Source organism: Balearica regulorum, chromosome 8 (genome assembly GCF_011004875.1).
Source record: "Balearica regulorum gibbericeps isolate bBalReg1 chromosome 8, bBalReg1.pri, whole genome shotgun sequence".
In the NCBI taxonomy this organism is placed as follows: Eukaryota; Metazoa; Chordata; class Aves; order Gruiformes; family Gruidae; genus Balearica; species Balearica regulorum.
Genome location: NC_046191.1, coordinates 11,589,892 through 11,614,738, shown reverse-complemented (window position 1 = coordinate 11,614,738; position 24,847 = coordinate 11,589,892). Strand labels below are relative to the sequence as shown.

The 24,847-nt window shown below is 50.5% G+C and overlaps 2 protein-coding genes across 7 annotated transcripts in view; one reads left to right on the top strand and one right to left on the bottom strand.

Moving 5' to 3' along the window:
• RNF220 (ring finger protein 220) overlaps positions 1-11,752 on the top strand; it is a 228,838-nt gene extending 217,086 nt beyond the window's left edge. For all 5 annotated transcript variants that reach the window (XM_075759605.1, XM_075759608.1, XM_075759607.1 and 2 more), the window contains 3 exons: positions 692-800; positions 1,942-2,016; positions 11,533-11,752. In XM_075759605.1, the coding sequence (XP_075615720.1) occupies positions 692-800; positions 1,942-2,016; positions 11,533-11,604 (256 nt within the window). In that variant the 3' untranslated portion in view covers positions 11,605-11,752. The remainder of the gene's footprint in view (positions 1-691; positions 801-1,941; positions 2,017-11,532) is intronic.
• A 9,201-nt stretch (positions 11,753-20,953) lies between these two features.
• TMEM53 (transmembrane protein 53) lies at positions 20,954-24,665 on the bottom strand. Of its 2 annotated transcripts, none has more exons than XM_075759588.1 (3): positions 24,647-24,665; positions 23,873-23,985; positions 20,954-21,866 (listed from the first exon to the last, which is right to left on the bottom strand). In XM_075759588.1, exon 3 carries the CDS (start codon positions 21,828-21,830, stop codon positions 21,204-21,206), a length of 627 nt encoding a protein of 208 aa, XP_075615703.1. In that variant the 5' UTR covers positions 21,831-21,866; positions 23,873-23,985; positions 24,647-24,665; the 3' UTR covers positions 20,954-21,203. The 2 variants fall into 2 exon arrangements, with proteins under 2 accessions (XP_075615703.1, XP_075615702.1); XM_075759587.1 differs by having other exon boundaries at positions 24,563-24,652.
• Between the last annotated feature and the right edge of the window lie 182 nt (positions 24,666-24,847).

The window sequence follows — 24,847 nt, the reverse complement described above, 5'->3', positions numbered from 1 at the left end:
TCAGCACAGCGCCTCTGTGACAAAAGAGATAATGCTGCCCATCAAAAATGACCCTAGGAAATGGGAAAGCAGAGATTGTAAAGCAGCTTTTATAGCCACCCTGTTGGCACAGTGTCCAGTGCTTTTGGTTTCTTCTTGTTTTCAGTATTAGAACCCAACAAGCTAAGGGTTTCTTTAATGTAAAAACATTGTGTTGATCCTGTGTGATGATCTGATTTTGTGTTTCACAAGGTTGACGGCCAGCAAAGACCTCCATTCTCTAAGGGGAAGAACAGCTGCTATTGCCCACAGAAAGTTATTTCATCAGCATTATAGCAACGTACAGAACTTTGTCCAGTGCAGTTGGTCCTAAGGAATGTCTTAAGGGAGACAGGAAAAGAAACAGAAAACAAAAACCAACCAAACAAAAAGATCTGTTCTTTAAATGTCCGTGTCTTTCGGAAACTTGCTCTGTATGAAGTTGGGAGCCCCAGCCCTGTTGTGTTCTGTCATGATGCATTTGGAAGTGTTTAATAGCATACCTCAAAGAATTCACACTGGGCTTTTCAGGAACTCTTTTTCACCACAAGTTGGATATATTAGATGAAATGTTGCCATTTCCTGTGCAGTACCTGTTGTGGGATCATTTTTTCCCTGAACTCTTAACAATCTTGTGTGCTCAGTGATGCTCAGTCTCTATCATCTTTTGCAGAATTACAGAAGACTCTGCAGTGACAACATTTGAAGCGTTAAAGGCTCGTGTCCGTGAGTTAGAAAGGCAGCTTTCCCGTGGGGACCGCTATAAATGTCTCATTTGCATGGTGAGTAGCACTCCACTTGTGGTAATGAATCAGAAATGTCTTGGTATCTTTGCTGAGGAGGGAAGAAGCTTTTCTTCTTTTTAGGGCAGAGTGGGGGAACTCATCTTTGTTCTTATACACAACTTAGCCTTCCAAATGAAGGTGCTAGGTCTTTTTAGCAATTGAAATTTCTGTATGCATTACATTGTTCCACTGGTATTTGTAGCGGTCCATCTGTATCAGGGGCAAGAAAGCTTCAACTTGAGAAGACTTTCAGCCTTTCTATAGAAAACTCCCAGATACCAGTGTCCTTTTCCTGCATGTGCAGATTTACATCTGTAGGAGAGAGCAGAATCTGTGATCTGAGACTCACCGTACGGTTTGAGAACAGAAATGTTGCCTGAGCATTTAAAAGTTGTCAGTGTCCTGCTTGCTCTGTGGTGATGCTGTGGCCTTCTTAAAGAAAGGCAGCAGCTCCCTCTGATGGTCTGAGCCTGCAAAGCTTTGCATCTCCTGTTCGGTTTTCATTCAGCTCATAGCAGGATAAAATTCCCTTTGGCGGAGGGCTCCCTCTGCAACTTCAGCTTGATGCATGGTGCTCTCTCTCCCGGTTCACGACTTGTAGGTATGGGAGTGCAATCCCCGTCTCTTATCCCACAGAAGGGACGACAGCTTGCTGCTGATTTCCAAAGGTTTATTAGCAATGATAGAAAATACTCGAGGCATGTCTGCTGAAGTAGCAGCAGCATTCTTGGGATGCAGTTAAGGTGTTCCTGCAGAGCTAAGAGTTGTGATAAGGGTTAATCTTACCCCATCACTGGTTTTTGTATGATCTGGTGACCTTTCTGATGAGAATAATGGCAGGTGGCCACAGCAACTTCAGATGTTCTTGCAATAACTGTGCTGAGCCAGGTCACCGCTTGAGTGGGTTATGGGCTTCCAACAGGAGTTCTGGGAAGCCAGAAAAATGGCCTGCAGGAGACTTTCTGCCTCTGCTGTACAAACATTACGAAAATACAAACTTAGGTATTACACAAACTTATTTTTGCAGTACCAAATACAAGGCAATGTTACCCACAAAGAAAGGCGTTGTGATGGGGTTGGGAACGAAGAATCACCTGATCCCTGCTGTGGCAATAACCTGTTTGCTTCTTCTCCTCAGGACTCCTACACAATGCCCCTGACTTCCATTCAGTGCTGGCATGTGCACTGTGAAGAATGCTGGCTGCGGACTCTGGTGAGGCTCTTGGCTACTTTCTTGTTGACTTACAGACTTTTTCCTCTCTTCTGGGATGCTTTATTTAAATCACCATAGGGAAAGGTGCTTGTTGCTTTATTTGCTGTGCATGCAGACCTCCCAAGCCTTGCTGTTGAACACCCCACTCTAGCTTTGACTTGAGAGTGAGTTTCATTTGAGTCATCGTGACGAAAGCACAGTCCTGCCTCTCTCTTGCTCCTCTGCTGCTGTGGGGACAAGCCATTGCTCATGTAAGAGCTCTGTGCCAGGGACAACCTTGCCTTACAGTAATTTCCTGTGGGGCATCCATGCAGAGAGGTAAAGCTGTGAGAATGGAGGCCAAATCCACTGAGATTTCATGGAATGGGTAGCTTCTGAGAAACCTGATATTCCCCTGAAGCAAAGGGAATCATCTTCAGGATAGATGATATGGAAGGGAGCTTTTATGAATATGAATCTGTATTTTTCAGATTATTTGAAATAGCACTGTGCAGTTTTCAAGTGTATGCCATTCTCTTTGGAAGATTGGGGACTACTTTGAACACTGAATAGGTGACCCAGTGTGGTAGTAATTTATACATGTATTAAAGGACATGAGGTTAAAATTTAAGGTGTTATTGAATAAAGTGTTTTCCTTTCCTGTGTTAAAACTGTGGGCTTTATAATCAGCCTTTACTGTCCCCTGTGCAGCTGATTTTCAAGCTTTCATTTTACTCAGGTTGAAGAGTGGAAAATAGTCAGTTGTGCTTTCTAGTTCTCCTGTTAGCAAGATGATACAGTGTTGGGTTGCAAAAAATGTAAGGGAATGCCACTCCTAAAAACTGTTCCTGTAAGGCATTACAAAATCTACTTTATAGAACACGTTGTGTGCTTGGAATTACGATTAAGCCGATCATGCTCCTTTAAATCCTGCCTTTTAAAAGTCTTGTCCAAGAAAAGTTACCAGGACGGTGAAGTGCCTGTGGGCTTGAGTACTAATAGCAACTCAATAACTTGGCTATCCCTTGGGCTGTATTTTATAGCTCTTCAGCTACACCCCGTCACTATTTAGATTATACAAGCTTTTGTAAACATTTTAGCAGCATGTTATAAAAGACACATATGTGGGTACGTAGCTCTGAGGTGTTTGGATGAATGTGTGCTCGGCCACCTTTGCTAAGTGAAGAGTAATCTTATCCTTCAGTGGTGCTACAAGCAGAGGATAAAACACTAATTTCTTTTTCATTTTCTTTACTCTGAAGTCTTTGTCCTCACCTCTTCCCAGCAGCCTCAAGTCATCTTCTAACTCTGTGGCACTGATTTCAGGCTCTTCTTAGGCTTAGCAGCAACTTTGTTCAACTTCAGTCAGGCCCCTTTGTTTCATGTGCAGTGGTCACGTCTGCTCGTAAGGACTGGGAAACCCCAGTTCAGGTGCTATGGGGTTAGCATTTGCCCTTGCAGAGGGGAGTCATCTCCCCCCTAGGTATCCATGAGGAAGGTCAAGATGGAGCTGGCAGTGTGCTATCCACACGTGGCTCTTCTGCCGACCAGGCAGGCGGGATGGGAATAGTCCAGCAAGACATCGAATTAGGACTTGGCACTTGCATAGGGGAAGCAATTAATAAGTGGCTACTCATGTGTTCCCCAGTCCTAGCCTCTCCCTGCAGCCCCCAATTTATTAAACCAGGCCTTTTCACAAGGCATGCTTGCACTCTCTCTCCCGTCTCAAAAAAAATCTCCCAGCCTGTGTTCGCATGTTTCTAATGTAACCATTAAAATGTAGCCCGAAGACAGCAATAAAAACCCTGGAACGCCTTGGTGCTTTTGTGTCTTGATCAAAGTCAATGTGTGTAATCTCGTTAAGACTGCCCTCCTTCCCCCCTCCTTTTTTATGAATTTAATGGCATACAGCAGCTGGGCTCAGTGTTTAATGCTCACCAACCTGCATTGTTCTAATTAAGGTATCTCCTTTTATTTCGGGCACAAAAGAGACTCTTGTTTTTTTTAACAAGCGAGGAGCTGTGGGATAGTGTGTGTAATAATCGCTGCTGTTACCTTTCCCTGGGTATAAAGCTGGCTCCCCAGCGGGGCTGGGAGGAGGGAGCCTGCGCGTGCAGCACACATGGAAAGACTTGGCTGGGGGAGAGGGGCAACATTTTTCTTCTGTTGTGCAATAAACAATTTGTTGGAGTTAATAGGAGTTGGGGCGGGCGGGTTGTGTCGGGCTTCCGGCCCCTTTTGAACATTCTGGAGATCTGCCATCCCTGCTGGTGAAAAGTCCCCTTTCTCCTGCGTGCCTGTGGTTTATATGCCCAGTCGAGATCTAATATTAAATTAGAGTGTGAGTGTGTCTATGAGAGAGAGAGGGAGGACCGTGTACTGAACAAGGCCCTGGAGCTGAAGGCTCAGAGTGCCTGGGAACACTTCTAAACCTGTGCAGGGTATTGGAGATGGCATGAAATTTGGTGCTCACGTCTTGTCTATGGACCAGAGGAGGTGAAGTGTTTTTTAAAAGGTTTAAGGTTTAAACATTTTCTAGGATATGATGCTACAATGATCTGAGCATCTCTAGTATCCTCTGACTTCCATCCTCTGACTAGTGCCAGTCTAGGGCACTGATGAGGATTGGATCTTTAAAGCACTTAGGCTTTCTGAAAATACAATTTTTGGACTTTTGGCTCTTGATGTCCAATTCCAGATTTTAACCGTTCTCTTGCTAAGGGAGAGGGGGAGACATTTTTAACCACCAACTCTACAAATGGCTGCTGGGCTCCCTAGCTTAGGTACTGTTATACTAGAGCTCAGTGCATCAAAGTGACTCCAGGTTCTGGGCAACAAGAGCAACAAGATCTCTTGTTGCTGTGTTGGTTTAACATGAAGGAAAGGCTGGGGTCACAGAAAGAGACCCTGGAGATGGCTTAAGAGAACCAAGATCATGGTGCTTGCTGAGTTAGCCAATGCTTCAGCGCCAACAGAAGCTTCTTGATTAGTCCTATTCATGGTGGCCATGGAGAAAGGGAGGAACCATCCCTTTACTCAGCGTCAGGACATGATGAGTTGAATGGTTTTCTCTCCTTCCACGTGCTCTGTGAGCAGAACCAGTCTGCCTGAGGGCTGCAGTCCAGGGGACGCAGGCTAAAGGTGTGTTGTGTGCTGCATGCGCTGTGGGCAGCTCTGTGGTTTTAGGCACAACAGGAATGGAGACAGGGAGAGGGATACAAGAACGTGTTGCTTGATGCCATGTGATCATGCCTGGGTCCCCAGGAATTTATACTACCTCTTTTGTCAGCTGGGTTTGTCTGCTGGGTTTGTATTGCTCTGTCAAACCACACGAATGAACTTGCTACTCCCTACTTGCTGATTGTCTGGGGCACTCAGCACAGTGGCGTTTTTCATTCATCCTGCATGCAGAGAGCTAGTCGATATCTTCAAGTTATGCAGAAACTGGGACACTATCCTGGAGTGACTTCCCTGTGATCCCTTTTGGAAACCCGTGAAAACACATGCAGGTTCTTCAAAGACAGGAGAGGAAATGGTGTTGCAGGAGGGAGGCTTAGCCTGAGCAGCAGTTCATCTCCCTGAACGTCACCTGTCCTCACGGAGGGTGTCTATCCTCAGCTGGTTGTTGGACTGCAGCCCTGAGTCAGTGGGTGATGAGGGATGAATCTCCCCCTGGAAGAGGTTTGTCTGTCCCTTTGCTATCCTTCCCCATTAACCGAGAGGGATCCTGCAGCTACTAGTGGGTCAGATTCATGTTTTCTGTCTCCTGGGAAGAGTGCTCTGACAGTAAAGATTGGCAATCTGCTGTGATGCTTTTCTGGGGAGGGTTTGGAGCCAACACCCTTGGAGGTTTGTGAGAACAGGTTTGATGCATGTCCGTCAGCGGTAATTCAGGTTGAGGCGATCTTGCCAGGGGAATGGGTCTGTGAGTTCTTGACATCCCTCTGAGCTGTGGTTTTGTGATCTCCCAAACCCTGGTATCCTTCCTACGAAGTTAATGGAGTTAAAAGTTAAGTCAGGTTGTTGTTTGCCAGTGGATGGAGCTGTCGGGGGATGCAGGCATGCAGGGGCTGAAAGAGGGCAGGTTTATTTGAGCAGGTGCAGTTTACTGAGTTTCCCGTCGACTGTACAGCCAGATCCAGCATTTCCTATGTGTATTTGCTCACCCCAGGCTTGTACTTGCCTGTCTTGGGCTTATTTGAAAATGACGACTGCAAGAGGAGGAAAAAAATCACTTCTAAAAAGCCGCCTTCATCACAGAATATGCTTCCAGGGGATCCATCGATAGATATGTATGTTCTGCAGTTGACATGTTTATATCTTTGGTAGATTACACTACTACGTTCTTAGCCTTGTTGCTTTTTCTAGGCTATAATACCATATATCCCATGCGGGCTGTAGTGTTTTTGTAAGAAACAGCGCAGATACAGAGCAACCCTTCTGGGTGATTCCCTAGTGCTTCCAGCAACGTAGGGACCTCCTGAGTCAGCAAGCTGCATGGAGGATGCTGCACTTGATTCTTCGTGAAGTTCTATCTGCCATGAGGTTGTCCAGTTATTTATTAACATATTTCAGTTTTGGCCTCCAACAACCTGTGGCAGTGAGCTCCACCCTTTGAGGATACTCTGTGAAAAAGGATGCTGTCCTGCTTGCTTTAACCCCATTACGTAGTACCCCATAACAGCAGTGGTGAATGGCTGCTTCTCTGGGAATTGGCATTTGCAGAGAAGAAACTGCTGCTTCATGTGCAGGCGTGGGGTGAGGGGGCTGTCGCCTTGGTTGAGAATTGGCCCTTGGAGTTTGATTCCTCTCCTGGTAGAAGCTTGCTCTGGGTTTGGGTCCCTCCTGTCATCTCTCTGCCTTGGTTTTCCTTCCTATAAAATAGGCAAGCTTTGAGCCCAGGTTTGACAGTGGGACTGTGTAGACGTAGTTGGTCTGTCTGTGTCTCTTTATTCTCTGTGCCTGGTAGCATATTCTGCTTGGAAATTGCCCATTTTTAGACCCACAGGACAGGAGGAAGTGCCTAAATCCTTCCTTTTGAGTTTTCTTGCTTTAGCCAATTTATAGCAGACATCATGCCATTTTTTTTTTTTAAGAGGCAACTTTAAGACAAAATACTCCAATCCTTCCTGGCACCATGTGAGCCCTAACGACTTCTCAACATCTCAGCTCTCGTTAATGTATTTTTCAAACTACTACCCCAAGTGATTAGCCTGTATTGTGGATCAATCACTTGCCAAATTTTAATTAAGAAAGGAGGAGAAAAAATAAACTCCATCGTGGTTCCAGCCCCTTTTCTTTGCTTTCTAACAGCCCTGGAGCAAACTTCTTGCAGCAGAGTTTTATAAACCCCTCAAAACTGAGGTTTATAATGGAAAAGCTGAGGTGGCCTTTACTCTAGCACACGCAGCTATAACACATCAAGGCTTTTCCATGAAGCTATGATGAAAGGAGCAGAAGGACCTGGAAAAAAAAGAAAGAAAGAAATGGCCGACAGGTGGGACTTATTATTCCACAGCATTTTTATTTCAAGGGAAAAGTTTAGTAACCCCAGCTGGCAGGTGAGCAGTGGGGGAGCAAACGCTTTTTCATTGTGCCTGTGCCAGCGTGTGTGTGTGTACAAGCTTATGTGCCTCTCTCTACAAGAGAGGAGAGCTTAAACGCTAGTGCCAGTAAATGTTGTACACCTACACCGAAAAGTCAGATGTAAGGAACAAGGTTCTAAGCAATTTCAATCTGAAAAGAAAAAATCAGGACTTAGTTCTGAATTTAACATACAAGCTTATGTGTGCAGAGGATGACAGTTTTATTTAAAAGAGAGAAAAAAGAAAAAGGCTTCCCCAAGGGTCCAAAGTCATTATTTTTGCTTGAACGGTTTAATACTAAGCATAAGTACTAGGGAGACCCAGAGACCTGGGCCCGGCATGCCACGTGCAGTCAGCCAGCGCAGCATTCAGGCCAGACCGCTGGAGGTCTGTAGGATGCCGTTGTTCCCTCCAATGTACCCAGCCTTCAGAGCTGAAGACGAGCTGCCCTTCCCACGTGCAGGTGAAGCAACATCCACCACTGCCCTAAATCAATCTGCAGTCACGTAGCTTTTGCAGAAAATGGGTCAAGCTACATGTGGTTGGGTTCTGCCTTCTGGCATGGTCGAAAACTTGGCCCTGGCTGCCCACGTACAGCTCTCAGCCCTAGTGGGGAGAGTGGATCCCCCTAAAGCCATCAGCATGTGGTGCAGAAAGCAGATCTCCAGGACAGAGATCCCAGGCTCTGGCAGGATAAATCCACCCGTCTTCCCTTTCCCAGCAGTATGAAGGAATTGCATACCTGCCCTTGCTTTGCCCTGGAACAGAGGAGCAAAGCTGCAGTCAGTTTAATCAGGCTTGTTCTGCCATCCTGTGGGCTGAGTGCAGGGGGTTTGTGCTTACAGCGAGCACCTGCACAGCCTTTGGAGAGGCCTGGGCAGAGGGGCTTTCCAGGAATCTGTCCTTCCAGAATTTCCCACATTGAGCTGTCTGGTCTGTGCTAGCGAGGTTGCCCTTGCTAAGTGTCACACACAGCTGCCTGCAGCTGTCTCAGTCCACCTCCAAATCCCAGAACGGAGCACGAGATGCAAGGCAGTGAGATGGCAGCAGCTGAGGTTTGCTTTTAGCAAAAATGAACTCAAGGGAGTTCAGTGCTCCTCCCCACCCACCTCCAACTTCAGCAGAGCTAAAGGAAAATAAACAGCAGAAATGCTGTCCAGGATTGCACAGGAGCACTGTGGAATAGGGGAGCATGGTTTTAGGTGGCAGCAAGCACTTCCCTTCATCCTTCACCACAGACTGAAGGCAGGCTGAGGCATTTGATGGGTCAGGGGACTGGTCTTGCAGAAGGTACCTCTCCCTGGCACATTGTCCAGACAGGCAGAAGCCCCAGCTACTTGGTTGGATGCTTTGCTGCCTCTTGCCAATAAGCTGCGCCTGTCTGGGGAAGGAGAGCATGGACGCAGATGTGTGCGGTAGTCACATCTGGAATGCCTTAAAGTCCCCATGCACACTTACTTCTGCTTGTCAGGGCGCACAGGAAAGCTCGAACGGGCAGCTGCCAACTACTGCCCCTTTGACAGCATGCTGTGAATTAATTCCTCAGCACCTCCCTGCCACTTCCCCTGGGACCCTCCAGCTACAAAGATGATGCCAAGAGGCCAGCCAGATGCAACAGGCACCGCTGGGGTCCAGGGAGCTGCATGGCGATGCGGGGACTCAGTTGAACCAGGCTGTTTCGTGGCATTTGCATGCAGATTAGTGAGCCCCTCCTTGGCAGTGCTGCTGTGTAGCTTGGCCCGCAATGGCTTTAAAGGTGACAAAAGAGGCAGGTGTTTAGGTTTTTCTCTCCTACCTGTTGTAGCTGCTGCAGGAAGTTTTTACTGGGACATGCAGGGTTAGAGCTTGCCCTTTTCTGATGCTGGAGATCCAAAGCTCTGGTCTTGAGCACAAGCAAAGAGGCATGTTACATAAACAGGTTCTGTTAGAGTCCAGTGCGGTCAGTCTTTGGTTTCATCAGGGTTCTAAGCCTTTCCTTCCAGTTGGGGTTTGTGCTTACTCTTCCCAGAATCCAGCATGCCAAGTCCACTCTGTGAAGACCAGTGGACAGGGCTGCCCGATGCGTTGCACAGGCAGAGTGAGATGGTCCCAGCCCCAGAACGCTGAAAATCTAAACACAGTAGTTAGGGCATAAAATAGGTCCCAGACACTTAGAAGGATGCGCCTGCAGGCATCAGAACCAGAGCTAGGTGCACCACCCAGACTTGGTGTGCGGCTGTTTTAGATCTCGGGTGCAAGTCCCCGTGGTTCCCACGTGTGTCAGGGCAGCAGCCAGGGATATCAAATGGGAGCCTGATTGCTCAGGAGGCCAAAGCTCAGGGAACAGTGAACGTGCAAAGTCCACGTCTGCCAGCAATAATGTGCACTGGGAGCAGGGAGGGGGCTGGTCTGAGACTGGTCTGCAGGGACTTTTTGGTAGTACTCAAGACTGCAGAGCAAACATGACTTGCACTTCTTCAGAGCGACATCCTCATGAATTACCTGCACTCATGTAAATTTTCTGTACCTGGGACTCTCTGCCAGGGGAGAAAGCCCCTGTCCTCCCTCTGCAGGTGTTGTCACAGAGCAGAGAGAAGTCCTTTTCTAAGGATCCTTACCTTCTGTAAGCAGCAGTGCCAGCTCCTCTCCTAGGGATGTCCCCAAGATGCAGGTAGCAGTACCGAAGCAGTGTGGCAGGTCACAGTCCTGCCCTGCCACTCAGTCCACGTGCTGCAAGCTGCCGCACTCAGTGCTGCCGGTAGTGAAACAAGCCCTGCTAGGGGAGAGCAGCAGCATCGCTGAACCGAACGGCTTCAGTTCTGCCAGCAAGCCCCGCGCAAGCTGGCAGGCTCTCACACAGCATCCATCAGCTCGCTTGTCACACCGAGCGCTGGGCGTTTAGCTGCTGGAAGGGCCTGTCTGACAGCAGCGAGCAAAACTCGGGGTGCTCGGACAGGGCCTGTGCTCAGTTCTGTGTGGCAGGAGGTTGTATCGAGGCTGCGGTCAGTGTTGAAAGCCAGGGCATCCCAATTTCCTGCGCTGCTGCTGCTGTAGACGGCAGGCTGCCTCACAGCACAGCCATCTTTCTGTCATTTTTCCCATCAACTGTCTGTCACATCTGCCAATCTAATGATGACCGGCTTAGGTTGACCCCGATTCTGAGGCTTATTAACACCCTCTTGCTGTCAGGCTCGGTGACAGATGGCACATCAGCCCTTGTTTTATTTCATGTAGTGTTCGTGTCGGCCGCCCATTACCTCGCCCCAGCTCACATCACAGTTTGCTGGTTTCAGCTCACCTTGGCAGAACAGACTCATCTCCGCAGCATCTCTGCAAGCTGGGTGGGAACAGGACAGGGGTTTCCTTCATGCCAGCAGTTCTGGGGCTTTTGCAGGATGGCCGAGGCAATCCCCTGACATGCTGCCCTGAAAGGGATGGTCCAACTCCCCCATGAACCAGTTCAGTCATCCCAGCTGAAAACTGCACTTGTTCCAGCTGGGTTGGTTTCCTGCCTGCTCAGTGACCTGAACTGGCTCATCGAGGGCTGCCGGTGAGCAAGGGAAGCCGAAAGGAGCAGATCTGCCTGGCAGCCAGCGGTGATGGCGCAGTGGGACAGGGGGCTCAGGCTGATCCGTCTGCAGATACTCCTCTTCGTGGAGCTGCTGAGTTTGGTGACAGACCGTGGCTCTGGGTTTCAGCCTCCTGCAGAGCTCCTGCCTGCCCAGCTGCCTCGCGCCGGGGACTGGAGCGGGATGAGGGGTTAGCAGGGCAAGTGGGAAAGGTGTTGGGGCTCCCGCTTCTCACAGCTTGTGCCCGCTGTTGGGAGGGCATGGCCCTTTCTGGAGGGGAAGGGGGGTGGCCTTGCTGCCCCTGCTCCTGTGCTGCTCCCCCCGAGATCCCAGGCCAAGGGCAGGGTCAGGCGGGTTTTCCTCCTTCGCTCTCTCACGCTGTTCATCTCGTCTGCCGGTTGCAGGGTGCCAAGAAGCTCTGTCCCCAGTGTAACACCATCACGTCTCCTGGAGACCTTCGGCGCATCTACTTATGAAGGACCCAGCGGGAGGGCGGGACCCAGCTACTCGGCTCAGCTCATCACACCAAGGGGGAGAAGAACGACGGCAACAACAAAAAAAAAAGAGACGTTTTAAAATTTAAAGAAAAAAAACAAACCAGAGACTCCAGACACGGACTTGAGGATACAGGAGCAGTGGGGAGCCTTGGCTCCCAGGTCCCGCGTGTTGAGACCTCCTTCAGCATTTGCAGCGGGCAAAACCAAACCCTTTGTTGTGAAGCCCCCTTTTTTAAAACCAGTATTCCCCATCCACCCATTCCCTGGAGCTGGCTTTGCATCGCGGATGGCTCGTGAGCCATCTTTTGGACTGTGTTGTTGACCACTCTGCTCCCAGGAGACTGGGGAAGGGACCCTTGACAGAAAGATGTTAAATAACCTGTAACTTGTGTTTTGTTCAGTTTTTTGTTTTGTTTTTGTTTGGTTTGGTTTGGTTTGGTTTTTGGTTTGATTCTGTTTTGGTTTTTTGTGGTGTTCTAGTGATAAAAAAAAAAGGTTTAAAGAAAAAAAAACACAGGCAGAAATGAAGCACATGTAATATAGATTATATATGTTTACAATGTTGTGTATAAATGGGATAGACTCAAACATTACATACTAATAAGTTTCCCTTTCTTTTTTTTGGGTTGTATTTTTTTTAAAGAAGAAAAAAAATGAGCAGAGAACATTAAACCCATATTTTTCTTGGTTCAGCAAAGTTTTGGCATTAAAGTCATTAGTTTAAAAAAAGTATATATATACATATATATAATATAAATGGTTTAATGTTCTGTGGTGTATATTTCCTCATTCAGATATGAAGTTAACAGCTTTTAGTAATGGCTGTAGCATTGCCCATAACTTACAGAACTTATGGGGAGTAGAGGAGGTGGATTTTTGTCATTAGTTGTAGCTAATGGGGCTATTTATAATAGAATCGTTATCCCCGGAAAGACACGGCTTTTAACTCCTCGCCAGGAGACGGGGCAGGGCGGGGGGATCTGGCTCAGCCCCCTTTGCCTTTCCCAGCTGGGGAAGGGGCGAACGGTGCGGAGCTGGAGGGAGGCAGCCTGCCAGAGCGCTGCCCTCTGCCCCAGCCGGGACTGCCTGCTCGAGGGTCCGGCTGACCCCCCTCTGCCTCTCCCAAGGCCGTAGCCCCTTCCCACGCCCCTGCCTTGCTTTGCCTTCCTCCCCTGCGAGCAGCGTTCGCTGGCCAAGGATGCCCGAGCTGCGCCCGGCGCCCGCTAACGAGGCAGGATGACGGGGAAGCGGCGGGCACGGGATGGGACAGTCCTGTGGGTGGCTTTGCCCAGAGAGGCTGGGCCAGTTCCCTCGCCGCGCTGCCCGGCAGAGACGCAGGAGCCCTGCAGAGCCAGCCCTGCCCCGCACCGGCTTCCCCCAGCTCCCATGCCTCTGGAGCCTGCGTTTTGCAAAAGAGGTTTTGGCACTATAGTGGAGAGCCAAACCAGCCCTGTCTCATCCCCACGGCCACCCCCAGGGCTTGCAGAGATGCTTCCAGCCAGAGCCGGAGGTTCCTCCCAGCCCCAGCTTCTTCCACGCCATCCCCTGTGCTTGTCCCTGTCTCCTGTATCCTCAGCCTTAACCAAAGCTGCCATCTGGCCTCGGTTGGTTTTTTTTTTTTTGTTATGTTTTCTTTTATTTTCAGGACCCAAGAAACAGATACTGATCCGTTTCCCAAGGCAAACTTCTCCCAGCCCTGTGCCGTGCAGCCCTGCCCCGGCTCCCTGGGCAGCCGCGGGGTGCCAGCTCCCCCGAAGCCAGAAGACAGGGAGATGGGGAAGTTCAGCTCCCCCTGCTCCTGCGGAGAGCACAACGTGACTGGGGCATTTTAAGTGGATGAGGGGTTTGGAGCTGGGTCCCCAGCACCACTGGGCTGCTGGGGCCTTTCCAGAAAGGGAAGGGCAGGGGAGGCAGGATGCCTGGGGGGGGGTGACAGTCCCTTCACCGCTTCTCTGCCCTGAGCTTGATGGTGTTTTGCAGAGAGCAGCTGCTGTCCCTGGCATCTCTTGAGAAGGATCCCGCTGCACCCAAAAAAAAAAAAAAAAAAAACCCAACCAAATTGAAGGAGCTGTATTCTATAGGTATCTTGGCAACTTGGCAAAAGGTGACAATTCCTAATTGAGAGGTTCCTGGTTATCCAAGCTCATAGCAGCATGGTGGCCTCTGAGACCAGAGAGCTGCAGCCCCCCCGCTCAGGGGTGCATCCCTGCAGAGCTCTGGGGACTAGAGGAAGCCGAGGCTCCCCAGGGAGGCTCCCCCACCCCAGGAGGGCAGGGGAAGGGGCCGCAGCGGCAGGCTGTCCCTGCTGGGTATCCCTCCGGCCAGCAGCACTCGGGCAGGAGAAGGGTGGGCACACAGAACTTGGGTCTGGGTGTGTAAAGGGGGAAAAATTGGGGGGGGGGAAGAAGGGGTATGGCTGGGCTGTGAGTGCCACCCAGCTGGGGCTGCGCTGCCTGGGTGCTGGCGCTGGGGTCTCAGAGATGGGGTTGGAGAGGGTGCAGTGGGTGGGTTTGGGAGGCAGCCGGGAAGGGGGAGAGGACAGGATACCCCACCCCAGCCTTTCCTTGGAAATAGGAGGGAGCCAGGCTTTCGGGCGGGTGTTGTGGACCAGCCGTGTGCTCTATGTATGTATGTGTAAAACCATATGTAACTAGTCATTGGTTCTTTGTTTTGGGGTTTATTTTTTGATTTTTTTTTTTTTTTTTTAGATTGTAAAGCCATCCCCTGTTTTTAAGGGGGAGGAGGCTGCAGGGGGAAGGCTGGGGAGAGAGGCATCCCAGTTTGTAACATGCATCTGCTGCTTCCCCTCTTCTATAATGAGTTTAAATGATTTAAAAAAAAAATAAAAATTGAAATATCGGAGTTACCTATCTTCGCCCAAAGAAATCCCAGTTGCACAAAGCGATATTCCGGTGTGTCGATGATTGTGTGTCAGTGTATATTATACAAAGAGGTACTTGTCACTCCCGTTTGTAAACTACATTTGACATTAATTAAACAAGTATAAATCTTCTTGGGCGCTTCCCACCTTTCTGTGTTTCCCTTCGCAGGCGAGAAGCAGAGGAGGAGAACCCCCACACACACACCCCCCGTGCCACAGCCCCTGGGTGTGGGTAATAATAGCCCAAAGGGGAGCACCAGTCTTATTTTGGGGTGCAGGGACAGATGCATGCACAGAGGCAGGGGGATGCTGGGGAGGGACCCCCGCCAGCCCCTGTAGGGGCTGGCGGGGGTCCCTCCCCAGCATCCCCCTGTAATGATGCATCTCTGCCCCACCACAGATGAGGTCCCCCAAATTTACCCCCCCAATAGAGCCAGGAGGGCACACCTCAGGGGACACCTCCTCCCCCATAATGAAGTCTCTTCAGCTGCATTAGATGGGGGCAGGAGGCACCCAGCCCCAACAGATCTATACGTTCTGCATTAGGGGCCACCGGCACCGTATAGGGTTACCCCCGACAGCAGGGACCAGGAGGCTGCAGGGGTGGGGGGGTGGGGGGGTAGAGGTCAGGTTCCCCCCCCGGCATGGGGCTGGCGCCGACGCTTTTAGTTTACAAACATTTTACAGACGGGTCGATGCGGATGGCTGTGTCCCCCGGGGATGGGGTGCTGGGGGGGGGGGTCCCCAGGCTGGGAGGGGGGAGCAGCGGGGATGTCAGGGTCCTTTTGCCATCTGCAGTGGCAAGGATGGGGAAAGGGGTGCATTTGGCTGCTTTTTTGGCTGGCAGGGAGCAGCACAGCATCGCAGCCGCTCTCTGGTTCGCTTTCAGCCCAGAGGAGGCCTGAGGCCAGGGTGAGGGGCTGGAAACCTCCCTCCCTCCCTTCACCACCCCCCCTCACCCCGCAGCAGGCTGCTAATATTTTATTTAAAATATCTTTAGGAAGCGCAGGGCCGTGATGTATCGGATGTATTGAGAAAATGCTAATGTGTAATAGCGTGTGTCAGGGGCCTCGTTCATCACCCCGAGCCGCCTTCTGGGGGATCCATATCTAATTAACAGTAATGAATGAGGGAGCCCACCTAATGACAGCCCGCCAGTTTGTTATGGAAATGAGGCAATCCCATTAGGCAAAACACTTAATTAAACAAACTGCTCAGAGTGGAGGCCAGAGCAGGATGGGCACAGGCCCTTTGGGGAACCAGGGGGCCCTGGTACCTGGCCCCCCACATGCCAGGTGGGGGCACAGAGGCTGCTGCAGCCCCACAGAGCCGAGCGCCCGTGGTCAACCCTGACAGCAGTGGGCTGGGGAAGCCAAGAGGGACCCACCAGGGTGGGGGTCCAGGCCAGGGAGGGGGCAGCAGGATGGGTCGCATCCCCCTCTTGTCTCTCCAGTCAATGGGTGCAGAGGCGGCAGAGGCCAAACACAGATTTCCAATCAGATGTGTGTACTTGGCTCCCGCTCTATTGACACTGAAGCAAGAAGGGCTCAAGGTTAATTCCTTATCAATACCCTATTGTCAGCTCATCCATCACCCAGGGAGGGCAGGGGCTGCCCAAGCTCTCCCTGCCCCAGCCCCCATGGGTTTGGGAGGGTGACCGAAGGATGCCGTGCACCCTTCTGCCCACCCCAGCCCTGCTGGCGGTGCTGGGGTGGGCTTGCAGCCATGTGAGAACGCAGAGAGGAGGGGATGGGAGCTCAAGTTCAAAGGGAAGGGGATGGGGACGATGCCGGGCAGGCAGCGTGAGCAGCTGCCCTGTGAGTCCCAGCCTCCCTTGCCCGTGCCCCAGGCTGAGTGCAGGACCCGTGCTGGGGGTCTGCTGAAGGTATGCATTGAGGGGGTTCAGAGAGTGGCTGTGACCCCCTGTGTGCTGGGGAGTCCTGCCAGCCTTTCCAGAGAGCAGCACTAAGCTCAGCTCCCTCCCCAGGGCTGGGGGGCTACAGGGAACCCAAGGGAGCTCCGCAGTCCCGATTTGTGGGGTTTCCAGAAGTTGGACCGTGCTCAGTCTAACCACAGTATTGCACAGATCCGCTTAAAATACAGCTAGCCCTGTCAGGGTGATGGAGAGGGAAGTGCTGCAACCTGGCCTGCCGACACGGGAAGGGCAGTAAAACTATTCCTGCCGTTAGACTGTCGGTTTTATCAATTAAAGCTGAGAAATAGGACCTAGTACAACTTCCAGGGGCAGGCGGCTCTAGGACGAGGTGCTGTTCTGTCTTAGCTCACAACCCCTGCTTCTCGTCATCGGAGTTTGGTCCTGTTAGTCTTCTCCCCGGCCTCGAGAGGGGACTTTAGGCAGAGATGCTCTCAGGCACGCAGAAGCGCTGGGCTGAGCCGCGCTGTTTGGGGTCTTCTCCAGGATTGTCTGGTCTTCTGGTCCCCTAAACCAGCCGCCTCTCACGCAGGAAAGAGGGGGGCTGCTGCCACCTCGTGGAGCGCTGCTCCCTCCCGGGCCGGAGCATCCCACCCCCGGCCCGGCCGCTGCGGCCAGGGAGGTTGGTACAGCCGCCCCCTCCAGCTCCCTCCTCCGTCACCTCCACGGCGCGATGGAGACCGACCTCACGCCTCCTCCTCCTCTGCCTAAGCAGCAGCACGTGGGGTTGGGTTGCCCGTTTCCATCTCAAGCCGTCCACACTTCTCCATCAGCGGCAGAGCTTCGCACCTACACTGCGGCTTCCCAACAGTTACAAAGACGGGACCTCAGCCCATACGCAATTATTTGCTGCCCCGACGCACAAAAGGCAACAGCAGATTTGTTTCAAAACACCTTTATTAGGTGTGGACACAGGTCAGGCTTTGCCCAGGGGCTTGGTTTGAATTACTTATGCTGCAAGATGCTCCCCCCTGCTCCTGCCCCCAGGTCCCTGCCGCAGCCTCTCCCAGTGCCGCGGGGCACCCTGGCTGCAGGGGCACCCTCCACCGCCCCTCAGCAGCAGCTCAGCACCATCCAGCCCAGGCACACAACCACCAACTAAGTGGCTTTTTTAAAAAAACCTTCCTGTAATATCACCGCTGCCTGGGGGGGGTGAAGGCAGCACAGGGGAGCGAGCCGGCAGCCAGCTGCCCTCACAGGAAACACTCACAGCTTTTGTTGCTGAGGAAAGGTTAATTTGTGTTCTTGCAAAATGAACCTAGCTGGGAAACGCACAATGGCAGCAGCTGGACCCTGGGCACCCTCCTCTCCCACCACCACTGGTGTTTCACCCACACTGCTCCACCGTCTGCGCACGAGGGCTGGGCTGTAACGAAACCAGCTCCAGGCTCCCCAGGCAGAGATCGCTGGTGCCACATCCCGCTCCCCACCCGCCAGGCAAGCCCAGGGACACTGCATTTCTCATCCCAAAGAGCAGATCTGCACTACCCCTCCCACAGCTCATCTCAGAGATTTACCGTGCATTTGCCAAGATATCCCAGCCTTTGGCTTCCAGTGTTCAGGCTGAAGCTCTTTGGGAACACAGACTGCACCAAACTGTGACAGTTTAGCAAGGATTAAAGGGGTTGAGGCTGGGCTTTTTTAAACCTAGTGTTTGGATCAGTTCCTGGCCGCGTGCCTTCAGGCTCCAAGTTATTAACCTTCTGCTTCAAATAACAAGCAACAGAAATAAAGAGGGTGGAAAGGGGGGACAAGCATACATGCTGTATAGGAAAGAAGGTGGCAATATATATCACACCATACATTTAACACACTGCTCATAATCATCATTAAAACTTGCTGGGACACAGAAAACAAAACCTACCCAGAAGACTGATGACTTCCTCTGTAAATCAGTGGCTTGCTCGAGATCCCCCCTGCTCCTAGGGAGGTGCATACACAAATTAGCCCTGAATTTCAAGTCCATTTTGCAGCAGTGGAAATGCCTGTGAGCTGGTTCCCGTCTGCACAGGGCACCTCCGACCCGCTCCCTGCCTGCTGCCCCGGACAGCGGGGAGGTGGAGCAGAGCTGGGCTGAGCTGGGGGAGCAGCAGTCCTGTGGCAGGGAGGTGAAGGTGGGATGGAAGGTGTAGCTGACAGGCATGGGGCTCTGCCTGGAGGGAGCTTCGCCGTCCCACCACCCAGGGACAGAGGGTTTAGCTCCAGCTCCTGCCAGCTCCAGCTCCACAACAGTCCGAGTCCTTTAACGGGAGAAGTTCAACGCCCACAGCAATAAACAGGAACAGCAGATTCGCAGCCCAGCACAACTGTATTAATTCAAAGGCGTATATTATGGAGTGTTTAACTGTTCTGTAAATACTGAACCTGTAGAAAGCAGCATGAGGGAAAGTGCTAGTTAAATAACCTTTATCACCTCTGCTCCCCAAGAGTTTTCACAGTGTCACAGAAGACACAGCCCAGCTCCCCAGGAAGGTGGGGAAACAGAGCACGGCTCAGGAGTTACAGCACTGACAGCACAAGCCAGGGGCCTGCTTTAAAAAGCTGGGAGATCTCTGATGGGCTTTCTGGGAACAGGGGACCATGCCTGGATTTTAGAGGTCCAAACCCTAGGAACAAGAATTTCTCCATAGGAAGCGGCAGGCTGAAGGCGATCTTACCACAGCGTGGCCCTCACAGCTTGCCTCAGCAGTGGAAGCTGAACTGGGATCACACCCACAGAAGACTGGACCCTGAGCAACAAGGACTCCTGTGCCTGGAGCCAGTTTTTGCTTTAAAAAAAACTTGAAGACAAACCAGACCATCAGCCTCTTTTCAGTTAATTCTCACCTATCCTATACACTCCAGTCCACCCTTTAAAACCATGGCCAACGTGGGGTTATTCTTTAAGCTGAAGGAGGGTCAATTTAGATTAGATGTTAGAAAGAAATTCTTTACTGTGAGAGTGGTGAGGTACTGGAACAGGTTGCCCAGAGAGGTCGTGGATGCCCCCTCCCTGGAAGTGTTTAAGACCAGGTTGGATGGGGCTTTGGGCAACCTGGTCTAGTGGAAGGTGTCCCTGCCCGCAGCAGGGGGGTTGGAACTAGATGATCTTTGAGGTCCCTTCCAACCCAAACCATTCTGTGATTCTATGATTCTATGAAATAAGCATTGCCACACTAGCCTGCTAAAACCACTTGTGCTAGCCACTGACCACAACTCAACTCATGCTTCCACTTCTGTGAGGTGTTATGGTTCTTGTTTTAAACTTCCAAATTATTTTAGTGCTTCCCAAGAGACCTCCCTCTCTGTGTTTCGATTCTGAACAGCAAGTGCTTTGTAATTGGGAATGACAGCACCCCAAGGGTGGGCAAGACAAGCACAGTAGCCCACAGGCAGCAAACATCTGTAAAAATCCTCATGCTTTTTATTTTCCTCCCTCTCGAGGGCAGCCCCTTGTTCAAACAGGGCCATCTCAGAGTCCTCCAGAGCCTGTTCCTGGCAATCTTTGACAGGGAATTTAAAGCTGGCTAATCCTGTCCACGACATTATTAATTAGCTTGCAATGCTGTGACACGGCATAAACATATTAGCAGGCTCTCTCCTCTGTCTTTATCCCCACTTCTCCCCCAAATAAACAACAAAACCCAAAACCAAACATGGGTGAAGTGCAGTGCAATGAGCTACTTTTTGACTAGGTGGAAGGAATTAATTTCTTGTATTGCTAGTACATGCTGCATGGACAACAAAGACTGATCATCCGAAGATAACATTATGGGGAAAAATATCAAATTTCATGGTCATTTGTGGGCTGGAAGTGATTTAAGAAACACCCAGTATAAATCATAGCTCCAAGAGACAGTTTCATTTTTCTCTGCAGTTCCACCTTTCTATTTCTGAGGTCTTCTGGGTTACAGCTGTGCCAGTTTCCCTGCATTTCCTGATGCACAACCCAGGCTGCTCAAAGGCACATGAAAATAAACGAGCAGTTCTCCAAGAAAGCAAAACTACTCAGAAGAACACACAAAAGACTGGAAGGAAAAGAAACAAAACAAAAGACACATTCAAAAAGGTTAACAAATCTTGCAGTTGAAGAACACAAAAGTTATGACAAACATTTGAGCTCCCACCAAAGATAGAGCTTTAACTGCTCTATCTATCATCTCAGCTATTTAAAGGAACCAGATGACTGCCTGGTCATACTGCCCTGCACAAGCCTTTTCCAGGTCTTACGCTTGGTTTCTGGGTCTGATCTCCAGCAAGGAGCATCAGCAGAGCTGGGATGCAGCGAGAGAAGAGAAAAGTCCGGCAGAGCTGCTTCTGTTCGCTTACTGCAAGATAAAAGAAATGGCAGAGAGGAAAAAACAAAGACATGGAAGAGCTGTATTGTAAAATCAGTACAAGGCAACAGAACGTGAACATTGGACATCAGGGACAAGGAGATAACATGGAAAACAGAGAACAACAGGAAATAGGAAGAAACAAATAACATTCCCTGGAAAATTCTGGTCTGTGACACCTTGGTAAAGCACATCAACTTCAACCATGCTAGGATTTCACCTTCAGTACTTTAAATTAATCCATATCTACTTTCTGCTATAACGTGCCTGGCCCAAAGGCCAGTCTGGAGGCTTTCAGGCTTGTAGATGGTGAAAATAAAACAAACAAACAAAAAATAAAGCTACGAAGTCTCTACTTTCATCCCTTCAAAGACACAAAGGCAAAGGGGGTGACATTTCCCATACAAGCTGAGCAAAGCAGAGGCAAACATTGGCAGTCATTACACCACTAACGAGGTGAGCCCCCGACACAGTCAGACAGGAACGTCATACAGAGGTTGTTGTAATAAGTGGGATACGCCCGCATATGGCTGACGTGAGCCGAATCTGAGAAGTCTACAGCTTTCACGGAGACACCAAGCTGCTGCCGGGCATCAGCCATGTCCTTAACTTCGCTGGCCTTGATGATGGCATCGGCTTGGGAGTAGAGGTAAAGCTCAGGCCACCGCGAGGGTGCTTTCAGCAGGGCGTCGTAATGGCTCTCGTGGATGAAACGGGTCAATGGGTACAGCAAGATCCGCAGCACGACAGCTGTAGTAGCAAAAGCGAGTAAGAGGAAATACTTGAGCAGCACATTCGTGGATACCAAGACAGTTGCCAAGGCACGAAGGCCTCCTCTCAAGTTCCTTCTGCCAGGGGCACTATCAAAAATGGTGCCTGCTATTTTGAGGTTCTTAAATGGCTTGTGAGTGTGGAGTGCCTCAATGATGTAACGGTACAGCATGACACCACCATTGCTAAAAACATGAAAAAGAATTGGTCTGTTTTCAATGCTGTAGTCAAAGAGCAGCTCCAGGAGTTGCCTGGCCGGGGTCCGGAGGGATCTGATGCCAAAGGTTTCAGAGAAGAATATCATCTTCCATGAAGCCGTGTAGCGGATGACGGTGCAGCCCTAAGAAGAACAGAAAGAGACCCCACACATATTTAGGCTGTGCTGTAAGTTACATGGAGTAGGCAAGCATTGGTACAAAGAACGTGAAAATCTGGGACAGGTTTGCAACAGAAACCACAGGGCCAGAAGAAAGTCTTTAGTGTCAGTAGCGAGGCACCAATACGAATAGGATTATATTAATCACAACAGCACACAGTATTATGAAAAGGTTGCTGCAGCAGCAGAGGCTTGGATTTGACGATGTTTGAGATCCTTTCAAATCTTGTGCTGACTGGCCCAGCCCCTGGGGACATTGCCACCCAGGCTTTTATGAGCGTTAGTCTTCACCCAGGAAGAGAAAACGATGTCCCTGATTCACAAACCTTCAGTATCAGCCATTTTGGTCAGAAGGGCCTGCTCTGGTACACATCTAGTTCATGACATTGAACCAAACATAAAGAGGAGTGGACCTTCTCCCTGTCCTTGGGCAGTACTTGTTCGCAGCTGTCTCTAAGACCCACCCACAATCAACACTGACTTGATTTTCATAAGCCTTTCTGAAATGCTCCAGCTATGCAAATGAAGAGCACTGGTTCAGAGATTCAGAATGCCTGAGCAATTGCCTTTACAGTTACAGCCTTACATTTAAGTACAGATTGGGAAACATGATCTTGGAGGAGTTTCTAAATAAGAGCAGATGGAACTATATTCATAAATGCTTCAGATCTTTTCTATCACCTGCGCTAACTGACATTACACACTGACAAACACAAGGCAAAGCCACCGAGACAGCCCTCCCGCCCAGAGCTCCCTGAACAGTGAACGAGGAAGAAGAGGCTATCAAGTTCTTAAATCAAAGTCTTCTACACCGTCTTGCCATGGTTACAGCCACTTCCTCATTAGGAATCTACGAAAACCCTTTCTCTCCTTTCCCGTTCCTATCATCTTTCTAATAGAAAAGTATTTTCAAAAAAAGTTGGCATGCTGCCATGTAACGCACTCCTCATCTGCTCAGAAGCATCTCTTAGTCACAATAGTCACTTAATAATTAATTCTTCACTAGAGCAAGCCAATTCACGACTCTTGCACTGGATTACACATTAACAATAGATTTGTTAATGTACAAACTTTGCCACCTATAGCTGAAGCAGATCTGGATAAATCCAAGAACCTTGTATGCTCACCCAGGAAAAAAAAAAAAAAAAGTAATCTGTTTCACATACTACAAGCTGGGGTCATTCCTGTAAAATACAGTATTAGAAAGGAAATTATCGTAACTTAGGGAAATAGCAATAGGATAGACCTCCCTGGTTCTGGTTCCCTGGAAGTGTTTAAGGCCAGGCTGGATGAGGCTTTGGGCAACCTGGTCTAGTGGAGGGTGTCCCTGCCCGTGGCAGGGGGGTTGGAATGAGATGATCTTTGAGGTCCCTTCCAACCCAAACCATTCTGTGGTTCTATGAAACACAAGGAGCTCCTAGTGGGCAGGTATGACTACCATAGGATGCCTGTTTCAGACAGGATAAAATTAATTCAGATTCCAACATTTAGATGAATCATCCTGACAGGAAGGAAAAGCTGAAGGAGCGACAGATGCTGACGTGCTCTGTCAGCCCTCAGCCTGGCTCACCAAGTCTGTGTTGTGGCCTATTGGCAAGCAGTAAATACATCATCTTTCCCTGTATGTTTACCTGTTTGGAAAGCTAACATAGTTCATGTCATTCCTGAACAACCTCACAACTTTAAAAACGTTAAAACGCTCCAGTGATTCACACAACAGTGAACAAGTTTCTCCAAGGAAGTATTTTTGTCTCAGCTGCACGCACAAAGATGACATCGGCACCCGTTAGATAACGCTACCTGGGCTGTGAGAGACAAGGAGCTTTCAATGAGAAGAGAACTCACCACTCACCCCCAAAGACTCTTCAGACTGAGAGAGGCTTTTGAGCGATTTTACCAACATGCAGAAAAGAGGCAGTTTCTCGGAGAGCTGAATGACAGTGTCATGAAAATATAAATAAGCTACTCACCTTCTGACTGTAGATTGTGCTGTATTTGGCCAGGTATTTGTCCTGGCAGCCTGCCCAGCCTAGAAGGATCACCACAGGCTGACCATCTGCATGTTCTCTCTCTGTACTGCTCTCTGAAACAAATCACAAACTTAAAAAAATTGTCCTCCAGTCTACCAGAATCAGAACTTACAGGAACTTGCCTAGTTAACGAAGTTTAAAGGTAACGGTGAAGCCGGTATCAATTTCTCAATCATGAATACTGCCTCATCCCAGTTTCACTACGTGGGTGTGCTCAGTAGGACAGCAGCTTCAGTCCCTGCAGCTTCCCAAAGCTCTCCACGGGTGCAGAGCCAGCAGCGCACGGATCGCTACGGGGGGCACAGACCCCCTCCTCACGCCTCCCGGGAGCCGGGGAGGCCTCAGAGACTGCTGCCCACCTCCAGGGGGAAAGGGAAGTGTCCTGCCCTGCCCTCCAGCAACTACCAGACACCCGGTACGGCACCAGGGTCTACACAGCTCCCTCCCGCCACACCGTGACGGCTCCCCCAGGCCCGGTCTCCCCGTCTCCACCCTCGGGAATCCCCCAGGCCCGGTCCCCCGTCCCCCTCCACCCTCAGGAGCCCTTCAGTCCCTCCTGTCATCGGGGCCCCCAGGGCCCGGTTCCCCCCTTCAGCCCCAGGCCCCCCATGCCCGCTCCCCCCCCCGCACCGCGGGCCTCCCCCGGCGCCAGCTCCACCGCCGCCTCCAGCCCCCGGACCCCCATCGCCGCGCACTCCCGCCTTCCACCCCCACCGGCGCTTCCGCTCTCCCCACCGGAAGCTCCGCCCCTCCGTCCCTCCTGCAGCCAATGGGAAGGAAAAGAGCCCACCCCGCCTCACTCCCCATCCCCTCCCCACCTCCCACTTCCTTAGCAACGCGCCCTTAGCACCCGGCTCGGGCTGGACGCCCCGCCCACTGGTGATGGAAACCGGCTCATCTATTGGGCCGAGGGGG

Bases quoted from the DNA above. Each gene is read 5' to 3' on its own strand.
- TMEM53 (XM_075759587.1), bottom strand. From the start codon at position 24,617: ATGGGGGTCCGGGGGCTGGAGGCGGCGGTGGAGCTGGCGCCGGGGGAG. The intron at 23,986-24,562 runs GTGCGGGGGGGG...GATTTGTTTCAG, and splicing joins GGCGCCGGGGGAGGCCCGCG to AGAGCAGTACAGAGAGAGAA. The intron at 21,867-23,872 runs GTGAGTAGCTTA...TGTTCTTCTTAG, and splicing joins GCACAATCTACAGTCAGAAG to GGCTGCACCGTCATCCGCTA.